The sequence below is a fragment of the Dromiciops gliroides genome, chromosome 1 (genome assembly GCF_019393635.1).
Source record: "Dromiciops gliroides isolate mDroGli1 chromosome 1, mDroGli1.pri, whole genome shotgun sequence".
Lineage (NCBI taxonomy): Eukaryota > Metazoa > Chordata > Mammalia > Microbiotheria > Microbiotheriidae > Dromiciops > Dromiciops gliroides.
Window position 1 is genome coordinate 357,680,333 of NC_057861.1, and position 24,223 is coordinate 357,704,555.

At 34.0% G+C, this 24,223-nt stretch overlaps 1 protein-coding gene and 1 non-coding gene across 2 annotated transcripts in view; both read right to left on the bottom strand.

The window, feature by feature from the left end:
- Positions 1 to 24,223, bottom strand: part of DNAH5 (dynein axonemal heavy chain 5) — a gene marked incomplete at its 5' end in the record, with an annotated part of 294,184 nt that overhangs the window by 127,790 nt on the left and 142,171 nt on the right. The window contains 9 exon segments of the mRNA XM_043995374.1: positions 1,646 to 1,869; positions 3,934 to 4,147; positions 4,340 to 4,462; positions 11,033 to 11,167; positions 12,175 to 12,317; positions 14,029 to 14,230; positions 14,950 to 15,126; positions 20,198 to 20,439; positions 22,064 to 22,210. Coding sequence (XP_043851309.1) covers positions 1,646 to 1,869; positions 3,934 to 4,147; positions 4,340 to 4,462; positions 11,033 to 11,167; positions 12,175 to 12,317; positions 14,029 to 14,230; positions 14,950 to 15,126; positions 20,198 to 20,439; positions 22,064 to 22,210 — 1,607 coding nt within the window.
- LOC122737718 lies at positions 7,132 to 7,236 on the bottom strand. Its single transcript, XR_006354514.1, has one exon. It is a non-coding gene; the product is annotated as a U6 spliceosomal RNA (small nuclear RNA).

A 24,223-nucleotide genomic window follows, 5' to 3' on the forward strand; every position in this document is an offset into this window, starting at 1 on the left:
AGCACCAGCCCTGGATTCAGGAGGACCTGAGTTCAAATCCGGGCTCAGACACTTAATATTTACCAGCTGTGTGACCCTGGGCAAGTCACTTAACCCCAATTGCCTCATACAAAAAAAAAAAAGATAAAAAGAAAAATCATATTCTTTGTTAATCTGAAGATTATTTTTATTCTTAAATGAGAATGTCAAATGTAACATATTAGGACAATTAAACGGATGTATATTATAAAAGTAGCTATATATCATTCATATCTTTTGACCCAGTAATACTACTTCTGGGTCTCCACTGCAAGTTCAAGGAAAGAAAGAAAGGTCTCACATATAAAAAATATTTATAGCAGGACTATTTTTGTAATAGTAAAAAAAAGAAAGCAAAATTAGTATCCACTGATTGAAGAATGGTTGAAGAAATTGTGGTATAATTAGGCAATGCCATAAGAAAAGGTAAATAAAAAGAATTTAGAGAAATTTGAAAAGATTAATATGACATAACAAAAAGTGAAGCAAAGAAGAACCAGAACAATATACACAATAACCACAATAGTGTGAAGAAAACAACAATAAGACATTAGAACTTGAATCAATAGAATAATTATGATTCTGTAATAATTAAAGAATAAATAAATTTCTCTTTATATATATACATATATATATATAAATTTGATCTTTTTAGTTTGAAAAGTTAATTTTTAATTTTTTTAAAAACATACAAAAAATGGCTGTTGCTCCCTATGGAAGCAGTGCAGTACAGTGGAAATAGTGGAGAATGTAGAATTAGCTCATCTGCGTTTAAATTCCAACTCCCATTTTTTTTATGTGTCACCTTAGACAAGTCATTTAATCTCTGAGTTTCAATTTCCTTACTTATAAGATCAGAGTCTTAAACTATATTTCTGAGTTTCTTTTTACCTCTAAATCTATTGTTCTGTTTCACTGAATTCAAGTACTAGATGGTGATACATACCTGGATTAGCACTTATTACCTATGTAACTTGAAATGTCATCGGCCCTGTCTAAAGTTTAGTTCTCTTAAGTGTAAAATAAGGAGTTGGATGACACAACCAAGGAGATTTCTTCCAGTTCTCTAAATCTGTGGTCCATTACCATTATTCTTGAAGAGTGAAGTGAGACATACATTCCTCTTCTCAATAGAGAGGTGGTAGGTTCCAGGTGTGGAATAAGGTGTATGTGGCTTGATCTGATTTATAAATCCATGTGTTTTGCTTAACTATATTTTCTTATCAGGGGGTATTCTATTAAAGAGGTTTAGTGAGAAATAATAATTCTATGAAAAAGAGAACTACCAATAACACATTTTAAAAGAATAAAATAACAATTTCTTTTTATAAGAACAGACAATTATATCTACAATGTTAGAAAGAAAATATCAAGCATTTCACTACATAATTTTTCATTTAAAAATGACTACCCTTATATTACATAAATCCAGTTGAAGTATCTCTTTTGAAAATCCCAGAAGAGTATTGTTTTTTCTCCTTTTGTTAGCCAATAACATGCATCCTAAATTTTCATGTAATCCATTTTCATTATTCCAGGAAGAACAAAATTGCCAAGTAAAACTCTTTACAAATGAGACTATGGCATAATTCATCAGCTGTATCTCTGTGATTTATGTATCACTTACGTCCATTTCCATGATAACTTCAGAAGTAGTATTCAACATTCCCTGCCAGATCCTGGAAAGATCTCGAAGGTTAAATACATAATGGAATTTGGCAGGGGTAGGTAGCATTTTCATTTTGGTCATCTGCCATAACCTACGAGTCAGTGGCACTAGCTTCACCACAGTATCTCCCACTTCTTCTGAGAAATTCCGTTGAGTACAGTAGTGCCCTGCTCCAATGACTCCTAAAGATAAAAAAAGATGTATAAATTAGCCAGAAATATCATTATGCAGATAAACTAAAAACAAGGATATTTTTTAAAGAATAGAGTTTTTACACATAATAGCATTACATATTTGAGAAGGGAAATGGAACCCGCTGTTTTTACTGTGAATTGATTGCCTATTGCATTTCAGTGTTCCAATATAAATTCATTTGAATCAATGTTCTAAATGTTTTAAATATTGAAGGTATATCATAATAAACAATTATGCCATAAACTGAAAAATATAAAAATGTTATGAGTTTATAAACAAAATGATATTTATAGATTTTTTAAAAAGTTAGTTTGGATAATTAAAAGCATCCAGCCATTTATTCTACAAGGCCTCTTTTACCTTTCCCAATTCTATATAATCCATAAATATTTTGTTTCCAGATCATCCACATTAACCTAATGAGTCTAATTTTATAGGATTATAGTTTTAAGGCCAAAGTATATTGTGAAGTTATATAATTTAACATCCTCGTTTTACAGATGAGAAAGCTAAGGCCTAGGGAAATAAAATTACTTGACAAAAGTCCACAGATAGTGGCAGAGACACGACTTGAATTAATATCCTTTCACTCTAAAGTCAGTGTTCTTTCACTGCCACACACTATCTAGTAAAAGAGAATCCAAACCTAAATAGGGACATAAAGCCTGTATTCTCAGATTTATTCTGATATCCTATCAACTCAGTTATCCAGAATCAGGGATTTTCTGAGCCATACAATCTACCTCATTATCTTTTATTCTGCCCTGAATCCCTGGATTTGTAAGAGAAACCCCTCAGCATAATTAATTAATTTGTTTGTTTGTTTATTTATTTATTTTTGGTGAGGCAATTGGGGTTAAGTGACTTGCCTAGGGTCACACAGCTAGTAAGTGTCAAGTGTCTGAGGCCAGATTTGAACTCAGGTCCTCCTGACTCCAGAGCCGGTGCTCTATCCACTGTGCCACCTAGCTGCCCCTCAGTGTAATTTTTACTAGTATTCAACCAAGATCAGTTCTAATAAGGATAAATGACTATACTTCTCACCTGACATACACACATACCATACAGATACACACACACAGAGCATTTAGGATATCTCTTATTTTTAACTGTATGCCTAAAAATCAGATCTAAAGCTATTTTAAACATGAAAGCATAAACTGGCATGATGACAGATTAGATGAATTTATTTTATGAAATGCTACTTATTTTCCTGCTCAGAAATTCATTTTAATTCTGTAATTTATTATGAAGAACACATTGAATGTTCTTTCTAGTGTTTATGCCATTTTGTATTGCTTTCTAAGCCTTGGAATGACCTTTGTCAAAAAGCAATGGATTCTAATTTATACATGAAACTTCAAGTCATTGACTAATCCACAGCATAGATTGAAATTGACAATAACTACATTGTCCAATGGTCACCATTATGTACTATCAAGCCAGACCTACAATATATGCCAGTACTAGAGTAAGAGCCCAACTCTGTAGAGAATTCAAGTCTTTGCATTATTATATGAGTTTAACATGAGTTTTTAGTGGGAAATAACCTCTGACAAAAATTACACATCTACCCAAGTTAAATACAAATGTATAATATTGCATTTCTTCTCCAAAAGATCAAGCATAATACTCAAGAATAATTGCTATTGTTTTTTGTCCTTCATTTTTGAAGAGTACCATGACATCAGGGTGATGTCATGACTTGCGGGGAATTGAAGTTAAGTGTGAGACAGAGACACAAGGTCACCAATCTCACTCTCTCCGCAAGAGCCATCTGGGTCCAGTGGCATGATAGAAATCAGGAGGATATCTATAAGGTTAAGTGATTTGCCCAGGGTCATACAGCTAGAAAGTGTCTGAAGTAAGAATGATAGTTTTACATTGAAGAGATTCCTAATAATAGTGCAGGGAGTCTATAGAATAAAGACTGCCCAATGTTGATTTAATGCTAGCCACTGGAAAGCTTTTGGGTGTTTCTTCAATAGACTCTGAGCAATTTATCTTTTCCCACCCCCAAATCCTTTCCTATAAATCATTTCATATTTTACCAAAGATCTTGTCAATGGAAGCATTTGATGGGAGTGTGCAATTAAATATGGAAAACTGTCTTTTGAGTCTCTGGGGTATGTCATTGCGTCCTCCTCCAGGGTGGATCATGGCTGCCAAAAACTGTATATCTACAATGCTTGTAAACTCCCCGGGTTTCTCAAGGTTGTAGAATCCACTTTGTTCCATCAGCTGCCGAACTATCTCATTGGTAACCTTCAAAAGAAAACTCACAGCATTAAAACACTTTATTTGCCACCTAGTTTCAGATATGTATGTTGTCAAAAATGATGAGCTTGAGGGTTATAAAGTTGGAACATTTTGAAAATAAATACTTATTTATGAAAAGATTCTGAAAATTAATTGAATCCTTGAAAAACATCAGTCTTGCTATATCTTGTAACTTACCTGATCTCCCCATTCATTGATTACAGGCATATTTATATCATCAATAAATACAGTCATCTTCTTTCCTGCTGGAGGGCCATATGTTGAGCCCATGCGTTTATCAACATAGCTCTCTATTGTCCGCTATGAAACAAAATAATCAACAGAAACATCTGTGAAAATATGAGCTGAAAGAGAATCGATCATAAAGAACTTCCTGGGAATATTTTCCATTAATATGAATTAGCCAATAAAACCCCAAATGCTACATACGCAAGCAAAAACACATCTGAAGTGTTTGAATTATCCCTATAACTTCCTCAGCTCTTATTTGAAAATCAGCTTTAATTTAGGAGGAAAAAGGAATTTTAGCTTATGAGAAATTAGAATGTGCTTCCATCTTGATATTATATATTTACTTTCTCTTATTTTCACATTTTGATGACACTATAACTTCTATTATGTAAAGACCTTGGGTCTGCCCAGAGTTTTATTTCTTTATTTATTTTATATAATTAGTATTCAGTTAACCAGGGATGATGGCCAGAAAGCTTTTAAGTCTATACTCTGGACAGCACAGCCTTTCAAAGTCTGTTGGCCAGCTCTCTTAATTAAGCAGGCTGCCAGCTGGCTTATGCAGGCCAGCAAAGTTAAATGAGGCTGCTTTTGTGCTTAGGGGTCTGGAAACATATGCAAACTCCATCACCTACTCTCACTCAGACCTAAACTGGAATAGATATCATTGTTCTAACTGAATCAAGCCACATTCAAGCCATCCCTACTCAGAAATGACTAGTCTAACAATTCATGCCAGAAAAGCCAAGATGGATAAATAAATTCCCAGTGCCCAGATTATAGCATATAGTTGGACAGACAACCTACTGAAATAGTATAGTTATACATATTCAATAGGTATTGCAAATAGACAATGAACTAAGGCCAAAAGTAAAAAGAATCAGAGATCAGGATGAATAGCATTTGGGAAACTGTATATCAGCATTTTCCTTGTGATTTCACATTAAACATTATGGATTATAATTTCTATAGAAAAAAAGTTTCAAGTGACTCAAATAACAATGGAAAGATCTTGGTGGACAACATATTACCAATGGTGGTTTTAAAACCAGAAATGTCAGAAAAGACACTATCCAGGAAATATATATAAAAAGAAAGGTAGGTAGATTAGTCATGGAGTGACAACAATAGAGAACAGACTGATGGAGTTCAGTGCTTTGAGATGTTAAAAGACCTGGAAAATGTCTGCCAAATTGGGCAAATCATCTACAGAGGATTTATAAGAAGTCATGATTAAGAAGACAGTTATTAAAAGGGATGGAAAGTAATTTGTGGAGCAAAGCAAGCTCTCATATGTTGGTTGTATAGTGATTCTGAACTCTGCCCTAGGATTATTTTTCAAAAAGCCTCAGGACTTTTCTCTAAAGTTGATATTCACAGGAAAAAACTGGGCATGATTAAACCAATCCCTGTGTGGCTGATTGGAATTGTGATGTAGGGCCATCTAGGTGGTGCAGTGGATAAAGCACGGGCCCTGGATTCAGGAGGACCTGAGTTCAAATCCGGCCTCAAACACTTGACACTTACTAGCTATGTGACCCTGGGCAAGTCACTTAACTCTTATTGCCCCTTGCCAAAAAAAAAAGAATTGTGATGTAATGGAATTTCATGAGTGAGTAGAGTGCAACTGATCTGTGTATGTGTTTATATGGTGTGATCTGTTAAAGGATAGACTTGCCATCTTGCTAGTACAAGATGTGAATTTGTATGTATTATCAATATAGGTGGTGACTTAGCAAGTATCAAAGCAAATGTGCAAAGGTAGAGATTTCTGGGCAATTTTTTCTTGGTACCAGGTAAAGTTAAGGAAAGATGTATGTGAGTGGGATCAAGTGTGGACTTCTGATAATACAATAGTCAATGGAAAGTAGAGCAGGAGGCAGAATTGGCCATTAAGCCTCACTCTGAAAATGCATAGGGAAGAGTAATATTCAATTCAATTCAACAAGATTTGTTAAGCCTGTGCTAGGCATTATTGTTAGCACTAGGGAGACAAAACCAAAAATTATAACCCTAGCCTCAAGGTTGTACATTCTCTTCCTATACATGTGACATGAAAAAGTAGATTAAACAAAAAATATACAAAGTCATTTCAGGGATGAGATGCCCTAACAATTAGGGGATAAATGCATCTCAGGCAAGTTTTGACAGCAGATGGCTCCTACCTATATAATTACCAAAACAAGAGAGAGCCCTAGAAGCAGAATCAATCTTCAGAGTGACATTAGGTACCATAAAGAGGAAGCATTTACAGCTGGGCCATATGAAATGACGTTATATTGGCTCCCTTATAAAAAGCAAAAGGAAAAGAGAATACTGTGAAGAATCCAAGAAACCCAAGATCTCAATATGAGTGAGGAAAGGAGAACATTTGTTGTAGCATAATTGGGAAATTGCTATATGCATCACAAGAAGAAATATTTATATCAGCAAGAGCATGAATAAATTGAAGATTGACAAAGTGAAATCTGGTTAATATCTCACTCAATCAAGTAGTTATATAGGAAATGGACCTACTATTTTTAGTGGTATAGGGAATAGCAGGGTGAGGAAATTTTTCCTGCCAATGTAGGTTGGCACTTTCTCTCCCACTTATATTTTTTGAAAGTTGCCTAAAGATGTGAAAAAGTAAATGACTTGCCCAGCATCATACAGCCAGTGTGTATCAGAGGCAGGCTTTGAACACAGGTGTTCTCAGATATGAGGCTGGCTGGCTAGCTCCAGAGTCATGCTGCCTATTAAATATAGAATGTTTTAAGAATTTGTTTGTCATCCTTGTGAAAGGGTGATGCTAACCTTCTCCATAGAATTCCAATTGTATTATATGGGCCAGAGGAACAAGCATTTCCTCAGCAAACTTAACTATTGCCTACCAATGTGCAGATATCAAAGACAAATTTCTTGAGTTCCAGGAGTGTGTAATCTTACTAAGAACTGTTGTTTCGCGACATCTAAGCCCTATTTCTATAAATGGATTAAGATTTTTAAATTAATACATTTATGGCCTATGATGACAAAGGAAAGCAAAGGAATATGGAATTCAGATAAACCAGAAAAAACCTCCTATTTCTTTATGAAGAGCAATCATTAAAATCCATTATTACGCAGGATGCCACCAGTGTTTGTAAGAAAAGAATACTGTAAAGATTCATATGTCAGCCTTTGGAAATCATTTCAGCTGTGACATGTAACTTGAAAGCATAAAAAATCTACCATTTCTTTTAATTATAGTAACAACTTCCTCAGATTGTTTTCATAACACATCATTTTAGTATAAAAATAAAACAACTCTCAATCATTAAAAATTCCTCCAATGTCAAAGCTCCTGCAGCCTAGACAATCATATACTCTGCTTCCACCTTTTAAAATAAGGAAATTATCAATACAGGTTAGGCAATGTTCAGTAAGTACAAGGAAATGGAAATTTGACCAGCAATTCACTGCCCTCGGAAATATTGATGTGTGGAAATAAAAGTGTAGAGCCTCTGCTGACATGCGCACACACACACACACATACACACAAACAAACACACACAGAGTTTTGTGTCTTCTGGATGAACCTGAGAATAGCTGGAATTGTACAAAAAATTACCATCCTAATCCCTACACCAGTAAACTCTCACTCATCTTCCCCTAATGTCACATCAAAAGTCCCACGACGATGACCCCGCAAAATGTTATTGGGTTGTATTTCCTTGTGAAAGTCTGAAGTACACAAAAGGAGAAGGACATCAAGTGGCTCCTGAGCTTTCACATTTCACTTTTAAAATTTTTAGCATTAACAGAAACTGGTTATTTGCCAAAGCATCCTTAGTGTCTGGAAAGATCTTCCAAATTAAGGAAAGAAAGTAACAACATCTTCAAGAAAAAACAAGTTCATGTTTTGATATTCAGCAATGTTTGTTAAACTACTCACAGTAGGAACTTATTAGACTTTTGTCATTAAAAAATCCTATATAAGGGGGGCAGCTAGGTGGCGCAGTGGATAAAGCACCAGTCCTGGATTCAGGAGTACCTGAGTTCAAATCCAGCCTCAGACACTTGACACTTACTATCTGTGTGACCCTGGGCAAGTCACTTAACCCCCATGGCCCTGAAAAAAGAAAAATCCTATATAGTGACAAAGAATGGGGTAGTATTATCTATTAGCAAGAGCACACTGCCTCTGAAATCAGAGGACCTAAGTACAAATGCCACCTCTGGAAATGAACACTTGTTTAACCTTGGACAATCATTTTATTTTCCTGGGACTCAGAAGGGACATCAAAGATTCAGCCACTATAATTTTATGAATTAGGAAACTAACATTAGTTCTATGGTCCTAACATCCTAAGCCTTTAGAGATATAATCTATTGTAGAAGACTAGAGCCTTATTGTTGGACTGGGTCTTAGAATTCACAAAGCCCAATTTTGCATTAATAACATGACATTATTCTGCAATATTCCTGTAACATCTAACCTTTCTTCTGGTTTATGTTAACTCCCCTTAGAGAGAAAAGTACCCTGATGGCAGAGATTTTTTTCATTTTTTTGTCTTAGGAGAGATAAGGGGCTTGTAGTCAGTAAGCAGAGCTACTTTGATATGAGCACATGTGGTTGGGACAGTAAGAAAGCTAGGCTGACTGAAATGGAAGAGAGGGGAAGATGCTTGAAACACTTGCAAATAAGTTTGTTAAGGAAAATGAACATTTGATTACTGATATAAAATAAAAGAGTTTAGACAACTATAAAATATGGATGTTGGGTTAAATCAAGGGCTTTCAACCTGGGTGTCCACAGATCTCACAAAGGGTCTGTGGATCGATTTCATGGGATGCATGAATTTGGATGGAAAACCTATATCTTTGTTTTTACTGGTCATCAATTTAGCATTTTCTTCAATTATTCATGTTTTTAAAAAATACATGATTCTGAGAATTACTCTATAGTCTTCCCTAGACTGATAAAATGGTCCATGAAAGGAATAAGAGTATAAGCACTTATTAAACACCCATGATGTGCTTAGGCATTGTGCTAAGCCCTTTACAAATATTTCATTTAATCTCCATGACACGGAAGAGAATAAAAAGTGCTGGATTAGATTGTGTCTATGGTTTCTTTGAGTTCTAAAACTCTAAGTTTCAAAGTCTGAATAATTTGATATAGTAGTCATCAAGTAACCACTACAAATATATGTAGCTAGATAGTCACATTTCAGAAAGTTAATTTGAGAGAGGTGCCGGACTAAAAATGATGAAACTCCCATTTTTAGATGTGGCCATTATAGGCATTTGTTTTATTTGGTTATAATCATTTGTCACAAGTGTTTGATTTCACCTTTGTTTTTTTTTTTTTGGTTTTTTTTTGTGTGTGTGTGTGTTTTTAAGCAGGGCAATGGGGGTTAAGTGACTTGCCCAGGGTCACACAGCTAGTAAGTGTCAAGTGTCTGAGGCCAGATTTGAACTCAGGTCTTCCTGAATCCAGGGCTGGTGCTTTATCCACTGCGCCACCTAGCCGCCCCTGATTTCACCTTTTTTGAGGAAAGAAATAAATACTTGCTAATTAATTTTAACTTAATTACAATCAATTTTTAAAATAATATTAATATGACAGTAGTGAAAGGAAGAACTGGAGAGTGTAAATACTAGAGACGAGAAGATCAGATTAAAGTTGTTGAAGTAGGCTTAATGTGAGCTAATAAAGGTGTGGACTAAGGTGTTGACTTTGGAAGTGGAACAGAGATGGATGCTAGAGACATTTCTAAAGAAGTATTAAAAAAATTTGGTCACAGAGGATGAAAGTAAAGGAAAATTCAAAGATAATTCCCAGATTTATACCCCAGAACATGGGGAAATGGGGATACATGAAAGGAAAATATTTAATTGAGAGAGGGAACAGGTTTCAGCCAAAAAATACCTAATGAATTCATATTCATAGAATAATATTGCAGAAAGATATTTTAGAAATATTCTAGTCCATTACTCCAAAATCGTCCACTAAATTTTAGACTTGTGGAGTGTGACAATAATGATACACCTACTTGAATATATAATTTGTATATATGCATCTTACATATGGCTTTTTTGAGGCTATATGAGAACTTGGACCTTCACTTTGCTCAGAGAAGTTTCTGGCTCCACTATAATTTAGGATTAGACATTATTAACATTCATAATGATATTTATATTGGATTTTAAAGTTTTTAAAGCACTTTACATGCATTATTATTCAAATCAAACACATCTATGGGATACTTACTATGGGTATCATTCTCATTACACAGATGATAAAATTGAGGCCCAAAGAGGTGACATGATTCGCCCATAGTCATATATCTAATAAGAATCAGAACAGGAATTCAAATTCAGGTCTTCTTGACTCATGGTTACAAGTTCTTTCTCTTATACCATGATGTCTCTTAGCCAAAGAATTTCTTTGGAGTTTATAGCAACAGGACCAAAGGATTCCTGCCCCTGGAAGTTTTATTAGAAAATGTTTGTCAGGTGTATTCTGGGGTGAGAAACTAAAGATGATATCCATCTACTAGGAAAGGTATAGTAATTTGGGTACCACAAAGGAAAACATTAAGCTACTATGCCTGAATATGCATTTGGCTTTATGAATGTTTTAAATATAAACATAACCAAAAGAAAGGATACCTGGAACATCAAGGGAGTAGTTGCTGAAGAAAAGTTCAAACTTTTCACCATGTGACTTTCAGCATTATATTTTGACATAAATCCTTTGATGATAACAGTTTTAGCTGTTCCTTGTTCTCCAATTAACAATACAGCCTAAAATAGAAGCCAAATAATCTGAGAAACATAATAAAATTACTAAAAGGGAAATCTTTCTTTTTGATGGAAATTATAATTAAACTTTTCTCTCTCAATTTATGCAAAAAACATAATAATGAATGAGAAAAAAGAATGCTCAATATTACTGAACTAGGGTGTAGTGAAACAATAGATTATTGTGTATATATTATTATTTTTTCTAAATAGCAGCTCTAAGTGGCTTAAATACTTTAAAAAATATTTTCTAAAACTGTTTCATTAAATGCCATTTGCCAAATTATACTCCAATACTTCAAGAATCCATGGTTTCATCAGTATGGATATTAAACTCCCTGATATTGATCACAACCTTTCTATTGTAACGATTGGAATAATGCCACCTGCTGGAGACTTATTGTAGAAGAGTCCCACCCATGAAGCGAAGGTCTTTAAGGGCAAGACCAGGAGTCTTTTCTTTGGCGTCAGGAAATGACTCGGGCTAGTGGGAGGAGGAAGGAAGAGACTGGCGCTCGCTCTGACGCTCTTTCCTCTGGACTCTGGTGGAGAGTGGAGCTAGAAATGTGCTCTCCCTTTAATAGATAGGAATCTAGGCCTTTCTCTCTCTCTTTACCAAATTCTTATTCTCCTTAATAAATGCTTAAAAGTCTAACTCTTGCTAAAGCTTATAATTTATTGGCGACCACTCACTAGATATTTTAAACAGTTTAGCTAGAATTTTAGCCCTTAACACTATAGATGGCTTCAAGAACTGCTGTGACCAACAAATTCATCACTTTCTGGATCACCTGGAGATAAGCCTCTCGTAATTTAGTAAGACTGATCTTTATTTGACAAAGTCTATTGCCAGGTCTCTACTCAGGCCTCTCAAGCCATGCAGAAGCTGCCAGAGCTTATTTTCTCCTGGCTTTGCCTTTTAACACCCCAAGAACATTTATGCCATAATGAGGCATTGCAGTCAAGACTCTATTATACCAATTAAACAGAAAAAGTCACAGAAATCATACCTTGCCCTGTTTAGCAACAGTTTTAATTAGGAAACCAGTTCTCACATTGTCTACATTTGGCACCAAGATGGAGCCATACTCTGGAGTAAAGTCTGAAGGATAAACATATTCTTCGACACATGTGTTCCAGTGCATCCATTTGCCTGATTTGAAAAGAGACAATTTAAGTATTCACAGATAAAATAAATACATTTTGCATGAAATACCACCTTTATTTAAATATTTCTGCTTATCAAAACAATTTCTGAACAATCTACATAAAACAAATATCATCAGTTCAGACACATAAGTACATATGGCTAAATCATAAAGTGATTAAGGAGCTGGCCCAAGGAGGGAGTAGCAGGACAATATGGCCTTAATAGAATTGTATTTTTCAAGATGAAATTCTCCTAGGATTTAAAGTATATAAGGAATAGATACTAAAAGGTATTGTCTCATTTTTGTAACTATTGGAATGACACCACCTGCTGGAGACTTACTGTAGGAAAGCTCCACCAAGAGGAGAAGGCCTCTGAGGGCAAGGCCATGTGGCTTTTCTTTTCGTCATGAAGTGACGTTTGCTTGTGGGAGGAAGAGGGGGCAAGGTGGACGCTCTGTCTCTCTTTCCTGTGGACTCTGGCAGAGAGCGAAGCTAGGAATGCTCTCTCCCTTTAATAGATAGATGAATCTAGGCCTTTCTCTTTCTCTTCACCAAATTCTTATTCTCCTTAATAAATGCTTAAAAGTCTAACACTTGCTAAAGCTTATAATTTATTAGCGACCACTCATTAGATATTTAAGACAGTATAGCTAGAATTTTAGCCCCTTACATTTTGTAGATGAGAAAACAGACCCAGTAAAGTAATTTGCCAATGGTCACACAGGTACAGACTCCAGATAAAGTCTTCTTTTGGGTTTTTTTCAGATATAGTCTTCTAACTTCCATAACAAAACTTTTTGTTCCTGCTATAATATACTTTTCTGAGCACAATACCTTAGTTATCCAAAAAAAAAAATGCTAAGGAGCAGCTAGGTGGCACAGTGGATAGAGCACCCGCCCTGGAGTCAGGAGGAACTGAGTTCAAATCCAGTCTCAGACACTTAACACTTACTAGCTGTGTGACCCTGGGCAAGCCACTTAACCCCAATTGCCTCACCAAACAAACAAACAAACAAACAAACAAAAATACCTTAAACCAATACCTTAGTTATACCATGAGTTTTATTTATTTGTTTTAAACAATAAAGAGACAGAATGGTGTAGTGAATACAGAGGCCTAGAAGACAAGAAGATATGCCACAGACCCATTTTCCTGTCTGAGTACTCCAGATAATTATCTAAAAAATAAACTACAGAGAAGATGCCAATTGGCATTGCTAGATGTAGTTTCCTTATAATCATGAAATTGCTTGTTAAATTCCTGAATTTTTACCAGCTTTCATTCTTACCAGAATCAAACTATTTTTTAAAAGATGGAGATGAATTAATATTTAGTTCCTTTACACATGGAGATACAATTTTAATTTGGGGGCAATATTTTTAAACAATGACTTAGAAAAATCTTGTTTCTAAAAATTCTATCCATGTCAATAATACATATGGATATGAGAGACATCATGGTATGTATAGACATCTGGCTTTAGATCTAGGAAAATTTGGATTACCGCCCTACCTCTGACACATCCTGGCTGAGTGACCCTGTGTGATTCCCTTGATCTTTCAATACCCCAGGCAACTCTCTTTTAATTAAAGAGAAGGTCCTGACCTGCATTGATAGAGGGAGTTTCCTCACCCAGAAGTTCCCTAAATTAAGGAAATCAGAATTCTAGTCTTGATTCACTGTCTATAAATATGTAATTACATGTACTAACCATCAGTAGTCACATAATAATCAAACATGGTGTCTTCATTTCCAGCTAAATGTGGCAAATCCAGTTTCAGTGTTCCATGAGATCGTAGCCAGTTTTCCATTTTAGAGCGGTCCTCCAATTCCAGTAATGCCCCAACACTCCACATCAGAGAGAAAACATATAATCTCTCCAGATGTTCTGATGTGATCTCCCCTCCCTGTTCCTATAGAATAAAGAAGCCTTCTTTTAAATACATAAATTCTAACTAAAATTATTGCACAGAGTTTCAATTAAAAACAATACAGAAGGAAAAGCAGATTTTTGTAGTAATAGATGAGGAAGTAAAAAGATAACTTTCTGCATATAAATTCAAAAGATATATATATTTCAATTATAAATATATATGTATTATATATAATTTATTTATATCTATTTATATATAATATATAACATGTTATATATGTATGTATGAAAAGAATTATTTTTGATATGTAACTAATGAAAAGTATACTAATGTATATGTAGAACACTATATTTTGTCCAAAATTTTTATAAATAGGCACAATAGAATGTAACATATACTAAAGTTGAATTTTAAATTTAATTTCCCCTATATTTCTAATATAATGAAGCATTTTAATATAAGTTTAACAATCATAATAATTCCTCACCTATACAGTACTCTAAAGTTCGCAAATCACAACCATCACAACTCTTCTCTGAGATATATAGTTGTGAATATGATATTTTCCTATTTTCCAGATGATAAAACTGAGGCACAGAACAGTTTAGCAACTTGCTCAGACTTACAAAGTTATTAAAGTCAGAGGTATGACTCAAACTCAATTTTCTTACTCCCAAACTGGAATTGATTCCACAATGCCATACAAACTCTTAAATAATAATTACACAGCTCAGAAAAAATCTATTATATACATTTACCTTAGAAGGAATAAGGCCCTCTAGCATATTAATACTCTGCATGATCACAAATGCCTCAAGCATCTCCATCTTGTATACCAAGTTCTGGATACTGAAGCGATACAGGTCAGAGAAAGACTCAGTGTACAACTGACGAAGGATTGAAGCTTCTTGGGGAGAGCGCTTCTTCAAAAAACCCTAATAATTCACACAATGATATATTGTCATATATAATAAATTATATATAAAAGAGTAATAGCAGACAATTTTTTTTTATTTTTGAACAAAAGTTATTTTTAAAACTATTTAAGCATATGTAAAATATATTTTCAGGGTCTAAGGGATCAAAAATTCAGGAATATAACTCATGTAATTTCCACATATAGGGGGAAAATGAGTCTAGGAATTCAGGAAAATGGTTTAGAAGGAATTAAAAATGTATAGGGTAATTGAAAAAGACAATATTGAAACTTAGAATTAAACATTTTATATAATATTTCTTAAATTGAAGGATAGTATAGAAAGAATAAATTACTCATGGAAATGAATAATTTTAAATCTTGTAAGGCTAAAAGTTTAAAAAAACTTTATCTTGCATTTAAAAAAAAAGCTCCACTTCACATAAACAGAAAGACTCTCTTAAGGTCATAAAATCATCTCATTCTTCACCTCAACATGCATTAAAAACAATCACATTTGATATTCAGAAGCAAGAGATCCAGAAGAAAGAATACCCTGATAGGAGAGAAAGAGCATAAAATTGTTCCTGAATTTATGAATCTACCATGATTCTGTGTCCCCCTCCCAAAAGGGGATGGGAATGGCAGCTTGAAAATGGAGTACATGTTTGCTCTCATAATCTGATTGGCTACTTGAAGATAATGATAGAAACTCACTCTTACCCTTGAACTATCATCTAATCTCAATCTCACAGTTGTCTTTGTCTTTCCTCAGAATTAATGAACTGCATTTTTTTATATATCTGATTCACTTCTAACTATTGTCAAGATGGAGTACTCAAAGGCCAAGTTCAAATGGATCTTATGGATTTGGATATTTCCTCCAATTATGTTCATCATATCTGCCTGCTCTGCAAAACTCTAATCAATGCCTTCCCATAATTTTGTCGCATGGGGTTCACAAAAATACTCAAAACCTCCCTCACTTTTCCCTGGCATCTTAAGGCTATCAATAAATCACCATCTACCTGTCATCTCTCACCTTTGCTCTATTACCAGACCATCATCCTTTCCCCTCATTTGTTTCTCTGATATCCCTTATCCTTGTTCTTTAAAATTATTCATTTGTTAGTTTTCAACATACTAAATTTACAATGCATTTCCATTGCCTTTTGGTGATATTCGTTTTCAGCTGTTCAATATATAAAGGAGTGATGCCTTAAGGGAATGACCATTGACCATTTAACTGTTTGGGTAATAAATCTACTTCAGAGAAAAAAACAATGTTGCTGAGTTGTCTACCATAACAGTTCAAGTGTATGATACATAGAGTTCTAAGAGAAGCAATTACTGAAATTATTTGACCTATAGTTTCAAGACAGTCAATGTTCATTTGAATATAACAAGATATAAACTATAGAGGGAATGGAGAGCACAGTATATTCCAGTGGTTTGCATCTGAAAAATTCAGAGAATCTTTACATTAATCATTTGGGAAATATTGACAACAGAAATATTTTGCAAACAGAAATATTCTAGAAGAAATATAATTTACCTAATCTTAATTAAAGGATGAGGGTTTGATTAACCAAAAGCTAAGGTGGAGACATTTAGAGACATAGGCAGACAGAAACAAAGACAGAGGGGAAAAGAAAGGAAAGAAAAAAGTGGAAAACAGAGAGAGAAAAGAGAGGAGGAGAAGGGAAGGAGGGCAGGGAAGGAAAGGGAAGAGACAATATATTTTTATCTCTATGATTATTTACTGCTGAGAAGACAAACGGTACTTTTCTGCATTATCACCCATTGCTGCTTATATGTGAAAAAAGAAAATTGTGAATCCTACAAAAAAGCAAAGTAGGACAGTCTTTTGCCAACTTTAAGGAAAACATTATTTCCTTTTTGTTAAAATATAATACTGCTTTAGCTGAAATCATCAAGTTGTTTGGCTCAAGAAAACAGCCCAATAAAATATCAGTCCAATACAGCATAGATCACCAAAGTTTAAGAATACAAGCATCTGTTCAAAAATTTACAATTCTAGAATTGTGAGTTACTCCAAGGAGATGGAATTTCTTCCCACATGTGTCTCATGGGTAGGTTTTTACATGTGTTCAATCTCCCCTAGTGACAATAAGGGCATTGGTGGGAGAGTATGACTCAGGCTTATATGTGGACTCTGATATATATTTTTACATTCAACATTTGGTCAAATCTAGATGTTTTTTCCTTTCTTTGTACTCTATAGTTCCATTTCTATTTTCCCTATAAGTACATCTAGGACTATGAAGGTAGAGTTCAAATACAACAGCCCTACTTTCCTGGATAGTGAAAATAGATTATTTTTTTAAAAGACATTTGCAGAACTTTATTCTTTGCAGAGGTTTGAAGGAGACTAGGGGTGTGAAATATTTCACATTCTATAAGACATGTTTTTTTTTGTTTTTTTCTTACACATTATGGATCTCTGTATATAGAATAGGAGAAGAATAGATCAATTAGATAGATTAGATAGATGAACATATATGTAAAAGCTAAAATATCAATAATTTACTTTTCAGGTCAGGTGGATTTGTGTGTGTGTGTGTGTGTGTGTGTGTGTGTGTGAGGCAATTGGGGTTAAGTGACTTGCCCAGGGTCACATAGCTAGTGTCAAGTGTCTGGGGCTGGATTTGAACTCAGGATCTCCTGAATCCTAGCCACCCCAATAATTTACTTTTAATCCATGTTTTCTATTTTTGTTCAGTCTGTTGAACTTTCATTTGTATCTCTGAATGCACTCAAAATTATTTTACTTTATTTAGGTTACTTATTATCCTTTTATTACTTCTCCCTAAATCGTGACCTAATTCATCTCCCTAATTCATAACCTATTGTCTCTCTTAAGAGTTTATGAGCAAGTTTATATCCTAAATCAATGTGGTCTTTGGCTTCCACCTCTCTCTACTTGGAAAGTAACTCAAATGTTTTCTAAAAAAGGCACTTTTTTTATTCTTTTGGTTCCCTTTCAGTGGCAGTTATTGATGATTTCATTTAAGAGTTTTAGGGAATTCAGAGAATTTCTCTACCTTTTCATTTGCTGCAACCAGCTAAAATTATTTTTATGGTGAACATTTTTGCAAATATTTATGAGTACCTCAATATGACAGACAAAATTTACCAAAATGATATTAGCTGTTGCTTTGGGGCATATTGTAAAAACAACTCAACTTTCTTTTATCCTTCAAGTCATACCCATGAGCCATTTACTTTATATTAAGTGTAACCCAGGTCCTTTGTCATTGGTGGATCAAAGCCCTAAGCCTGTGTGAATGGTGAGGAAGAGTTAGAAAGGGTAGGAGAGAGAGGTTTGCTGTGTTCAAGTTTGAGTGTCTCTTCATTTTTCTTCATTCTCTTTGGGTTCTGTACTTGCTTCAGGTGCTTCTGGCTTTTAGATCAAAGAAAAGGGATGGAAGATATTAACCCCTCTTCAGGTTATTGAAGGAAAATATTCTGGAAGTCTCCATTATGAACATGTCCCCAACTTGCTTCATAAGAGACTTCAGGGAAATTCCCCTTGAGGGAGATCTAGAACTCTCTTTGTTTAGCTGAATTACTGGTACATAATGCTGAATGAATGTTTACTGACTGGCATTTCTGCTACTCTGCTACCATCACTGCATAAATGGAAGGGTGTTTCACAGGACTGAAAACCATTTTGTATTTTTCTTTGTTTCATGCATTGCCACAGTCACAAAATTCATACTAAATAGATAACCTGATGATTACTCTATCTGCCTAGCTGGAATGTTTTTTTGTTCTGAAAAATGAATACAATTTTAAATTTTGTTGATATACCACAGGTTTAGGGAGCATAGGTATGACATAATTTCCTGATATAAAAAGCTAAAATGCCATATCTAAATATAGCTGGTGGTTTACAAGTCTTATTTTTTTGGGAGAATCAATATTCTTTTGAAAGTTCCCCTATAAAATAATTCTTCAAGTATTGAAAATAATAGATGATGGGGGGGGCAGCTAGGTGGTGCAGTGGATAAAGCACCGGCCCTGGATTCAGGAGGACCTGAGTTCAAATCCGGCCTCAGACACTTGACACTTACTAGCTGTGTGACTCTGGGCAAGTCACTTAACCCTCATTGCCCCGCCAAAATAAAAATAAATGATGAGTTTTCCCTCACATTTCTTGAATTATGAAATCTTTAGGAAATTTAGTGGACTATTCAATTCTATGACTTTGTTTTAATATTTTTACTTCTCATTTCCCCTCCCTCCAAACTATATTTTAACTTTGAATACCTAGAAACTTGTAAATCCTTGTGAAATTGTGAAATCTCTTCAAAACTTTTTATTCATTCAGTAAAAAATAATAAGTGGAAAGGAGCAAAGTAAACTTTAAATTTCTTGAAATTATATATTCTTCACATTTTTGCCAAAATAGTTTTCTGATATTTGACCTACATATACTGTAACAACATAATATGTACAATGCATGATTGTACAGCAAGTATCATAACTAATTGATTCTCCAGTCACTTTTCTAGTAAAATGTCAAATTTTACTAAGCATAAAATTACTCCAAGTGAAATATGCTGAAGTAAAAGAGTATGGTTTAACCTATATCAAATAGATCACATGTGAAGTATTATTGATACTTGTAAATAAAATATTGAAGATTAGAAAATCTTAAGGAAATGGAAAATGGCTCAAACTCATAAAATCCAATAACAAAATATAATAAACAAACTTTAATCATATTGTACCAGTGCACAGAAATAAAAAGAAAGAATCTGCAAGCTCCCCTACTAAAGTACTTACTAAATTATAAATTCATTAAAAGTATGGACTATCATTTTTTCACCTTTTAATTCCAGAATGCCTACCTGAAGACTTTACACATTGTATACACTTAAATATCTTTTTGTCAATTTAATTGATGAGAAACATATGAAAGAAATATTCATGGGTAGTTAACCTATAGATATTCCAGTGAATTCAAGATAACAAGAAATCAACTCAATTTCATTCAGAGAATCCATATAAAAATCTACTGAAAGAGAATATTAAATTTTAATTATAAAACTTTCATCCCATACCTCAAGAATAGGACTCCAATTGAGGACAGAAGAACTCATGAAAACCATACCATTCCTTGACACTGTTGCAGGAGAAGCATTGTCAATATTATGAGGCTCAAAAACTATTTTGCAGTTTGGAGCCATTGGGATTCGATCTCCATTTGCAAGTGTTAAAGTTTTGTTATCATCCAAAACTGAATTCAAGTTTTCAATCCAGATTGCATCAACTGGGCCATCAAGAACTATCCAGATGTGTTCTCCTAGAATAACCACACCACCCCCCAAAAGTTAGACATATCTGTATTTACATATATTGTATTTCATGAATGATAGCCATTGAAAAATTCTGTAGTTATATGTTTGTAGCTATAATTCTCCCATGAAAATAGTAATCTTCAAATGGAAAATACAATTTAAATAAAATACTATATTTCAATCCACTGAACTAGCTATTCAACTGAAAAAAAATTGATATGTCAGCAACACAAGTTTTGTGAGAAAGAAAAGATAAGAAGTCAAGGCTTTTTGTTGTTGTTTGTTTGTTTTTTTTTTAAGAGGAAATGTCCATAAATTTTCCTACCCTAGGAAATGTTGCTACGATATTATGACTATGGGATAAGTCACCTCAGAAAGATTCAATTCAATGCAATTCACGTGTCCCATGTCTACCTAAAGGTGCTATTTAAATTATTTATTTTTCAGAGCTTTCTATCCTGGAGCCCTAATAGAATAGACAATTGGGTATAGCTATATTAATTCAGTCTTTCAAGCACTTTTTAAAGATGTTTTCTAAAGAATAGGATCAGGCCTCATGTTTCTAAAGCATCACATTTCAAAAATGTCACATTTTCATCTTTCATTAAATAAAAGCCAAAGCCCAATAATGGAAAAAATCAAAACTTATGTCCTTCACACATTTTTGTCTTACAAAATACCCTATTTTCAGTGACCTTTCTTTAATACATGCCACTTATGATGCCTAAATAAAAATGGACCATATATTGAAGTAATGATCATATTTTAATGACATTTTTTTTGTCAAAGAAAAACTTTCACTTAACTTCCTCTTCTTTAAACATCCTCTTTTACAAAAGCCTTCCTTGACTTTTCAAGTTAAAACTAATTTCTCTTTCATATATTTCGTCATCATACTCTGGACCTCACTTTTTTACTTATCACATTTTGCATTGTGGCAGTTATGTGAGTAGTGTCTTAAGCTAAGAGTATGCTAGAGTCAGTTTATACACTGATAAATTTTTAGTGTGATCATTGACACTTTGGAAATTGGAAAATGCTAAAAATTACGGCTAAATTTATTGTTTCATTAATTGTCTAGACTCAAGAATGTGATGAAGAAAATGTCAATAATGCAAATTAAATTTTAAAATGTGCCATGCATATTTTTCTTTCAGAGAGCTACTTGTTAATTTACCAGTACATCCCTACTCTTAACCTTCACCATGCCTATCAGATTATGAGCTCAGGTAAAAATGTGTTATTAGTCTTAGCATGTACCTCAATATCAGGAAAGCATCTACACAGTGTGCGTACTTAAATGATTTCTAATTTAATTCAACATTGCAAAGAAATCAATCAGGAAAATTAACAGTCCTACATTCACGAATTGCACACCTGACAAATAAGAAATTATCAAGTTTATAGAAGCAGCAATTCTTAAAATGCCACTATTTTGAGAATACAAGACCCTTTCTACTCTATACTTGTCAATTCCTTGGAGTCAGACTCTTTCCTTTCTGTCTTTGTGTCCCTAGTCTCTAGCACTGTGGCCCTTTAATGAATGAATCTGCTCAATTAAATTGGTTTGAATCAGATTTTTGATAAGAATTATCTTTAAAATTTTTGTTTTGTTCTTTTTTTATTTACCTTTCTTTGCTCTCAAAGTTTTTCTCCAAAGAGTGGAGAAAATCCCATCTGTCCAGTCATTTGTAGCTACATCAAGACGACCAAACATCTGGGGTGCCGTGATAGCTTTAGGATTCATCCTCATTTCACGGTGTGGTTTTCCACAATCTAGAGATGATAAACTAAAATAGTTAATATCTAAGTTCAAACAAAATATACTATATTACATATAATTTATGTACAACACTATTTATTTGCAACACTATAATGTCATCAATATTAGCTGTCATGAAATATCACCAGTGAAAGAATAAATGCAAGAATCCTTTGAAAATATGTATGGACAATACACATACACACGTATATATATATATATATATATATATATATATATATATATATATTCATACATATATATATATCTATTTATGATTAAAGCCATTAATACTTCATAAGACTATAGTCATTTTACTCTTCATCTTCTCAGAAGCAAAAAGGCTGTATTGTAGAGGGTTAATAAAGGACATCAGGCTAAAATTTATGAAAGTACTAATGTAATCTGGGAGTTCTTTAAACTTCACAGTTCAAAAGTCTTTTGGTTTATGATGTACTTGATTAAATTTTGTGCCCGGAATACTACCTAGAAGATGCTTTATTCTCCACATTATCAACTTTGATTTTCTGGGATGTGTTCTTACTCACCTTGGAAAAGACAAGCTAAACTAATGTCGCATGCATCACAGGACTTTCCCTTATGGCCAACCACAGGAAATATATTTAAATCATCATCATTCAACCTTTAAAATTACTCTTCAATTTGCTGGACTTTTCTGCATGAGTTTCCAAGAAAGACTTGTGTTTAATCAGCAACAAAGAGATCAATAAGCTTTAAGACTTAAAAATCATTAGAAGAAACTTATAATATAATTTTATATATAAAAGGGCCATATATACGCAAACACACACATTAAGAAAGGTGTTACATTAGAGCCCAGGAAAATGTGTTCTACCCTTTCTCTCTAAAAGCCTCATAAAAATATGCAGGTTGGTAATCAGTACAATTTTATTACCCTGAACTTCAATCTGATGGCCATATTTTATCCATTTCAATGAGTGGAATCCACAAAACTTCGCCCAAACTTTTATTATTTACTTTTTAAACTCTCTTTCCAGGAGAACAGGAAACTCATTAAAAATGATCATGGTATATATGGCATATTGCCTGTCAAAAGCACCATTCTACCCTCCACTTTCATTTTGGTAATATAACAATAAATAATTGATAACTACCACCTTTGTCCTCAGCTCCTCCAATTCTTGGCTACATACTGATTGCCAGTTATTTCCTTCTAGCAGATTGGATGTGTAGGGTGAGAAAATATCCTGAAACTGACCCTTCCACATCTAGTTCTTGTTAGCACTGGAATGTTCCCCAATTGGTCAAGGGATTCATGGGGAACCTGTATATTATAGACATGGCAGTATTTATTCAATACTGTGGTCCCTAAAGAAGAAGGTGGGTCCTTTTCAATTTACCCTGCCTCAGACTCATCTCCTTCCAAACTGACTTCAGATGGTTAGCTCTCCCATTGTGGATTGGTATTGCACTATCTCTAAGGAAGTGAAACTGAGGGATTCAAGAATATGTTCCCTGACAATTATTTTTTAAAAAGCTACTAGAGAAGGAAGTGTGCTCCAGTTGCTAATTCTTTAACCAAAAGACCTATAATTACTTAACCAGGAATAGATTATTTTTCCAGCATGCAAAATTTAAATTCTGGAAAAAATCTCATCTAATTTAGTTCTTTTGATTAATCTGACTGTTCTGCTTGTGTCATGGCATATCTAGTACTGTAAACATATGAACATAAGAAGAACAGAATCTCAAGATGGAAAAAAATACACCTTTTATTTAGTAATTCTCTGGGGACTAATTGTTGGATAAAACATTTTGCTCAAGGACTATTTGAAGTTAAAGGTTTGGAATATTGTCCCAAAGTAGGAAAGATCATATACTTATGTATCAAACCCTTTGAACTTATCTTCTCAACTCCCATTCCCACAGGCAAGTTGGGTCCCCAAAAGGTGCATAAGTATCTGCATCATCAAGATTGTAGGGATAGAGGGGTAGCTAGATGGTGCAGTGGATAGAACACTGGCCCTGGAATCAGGAGTACCTGA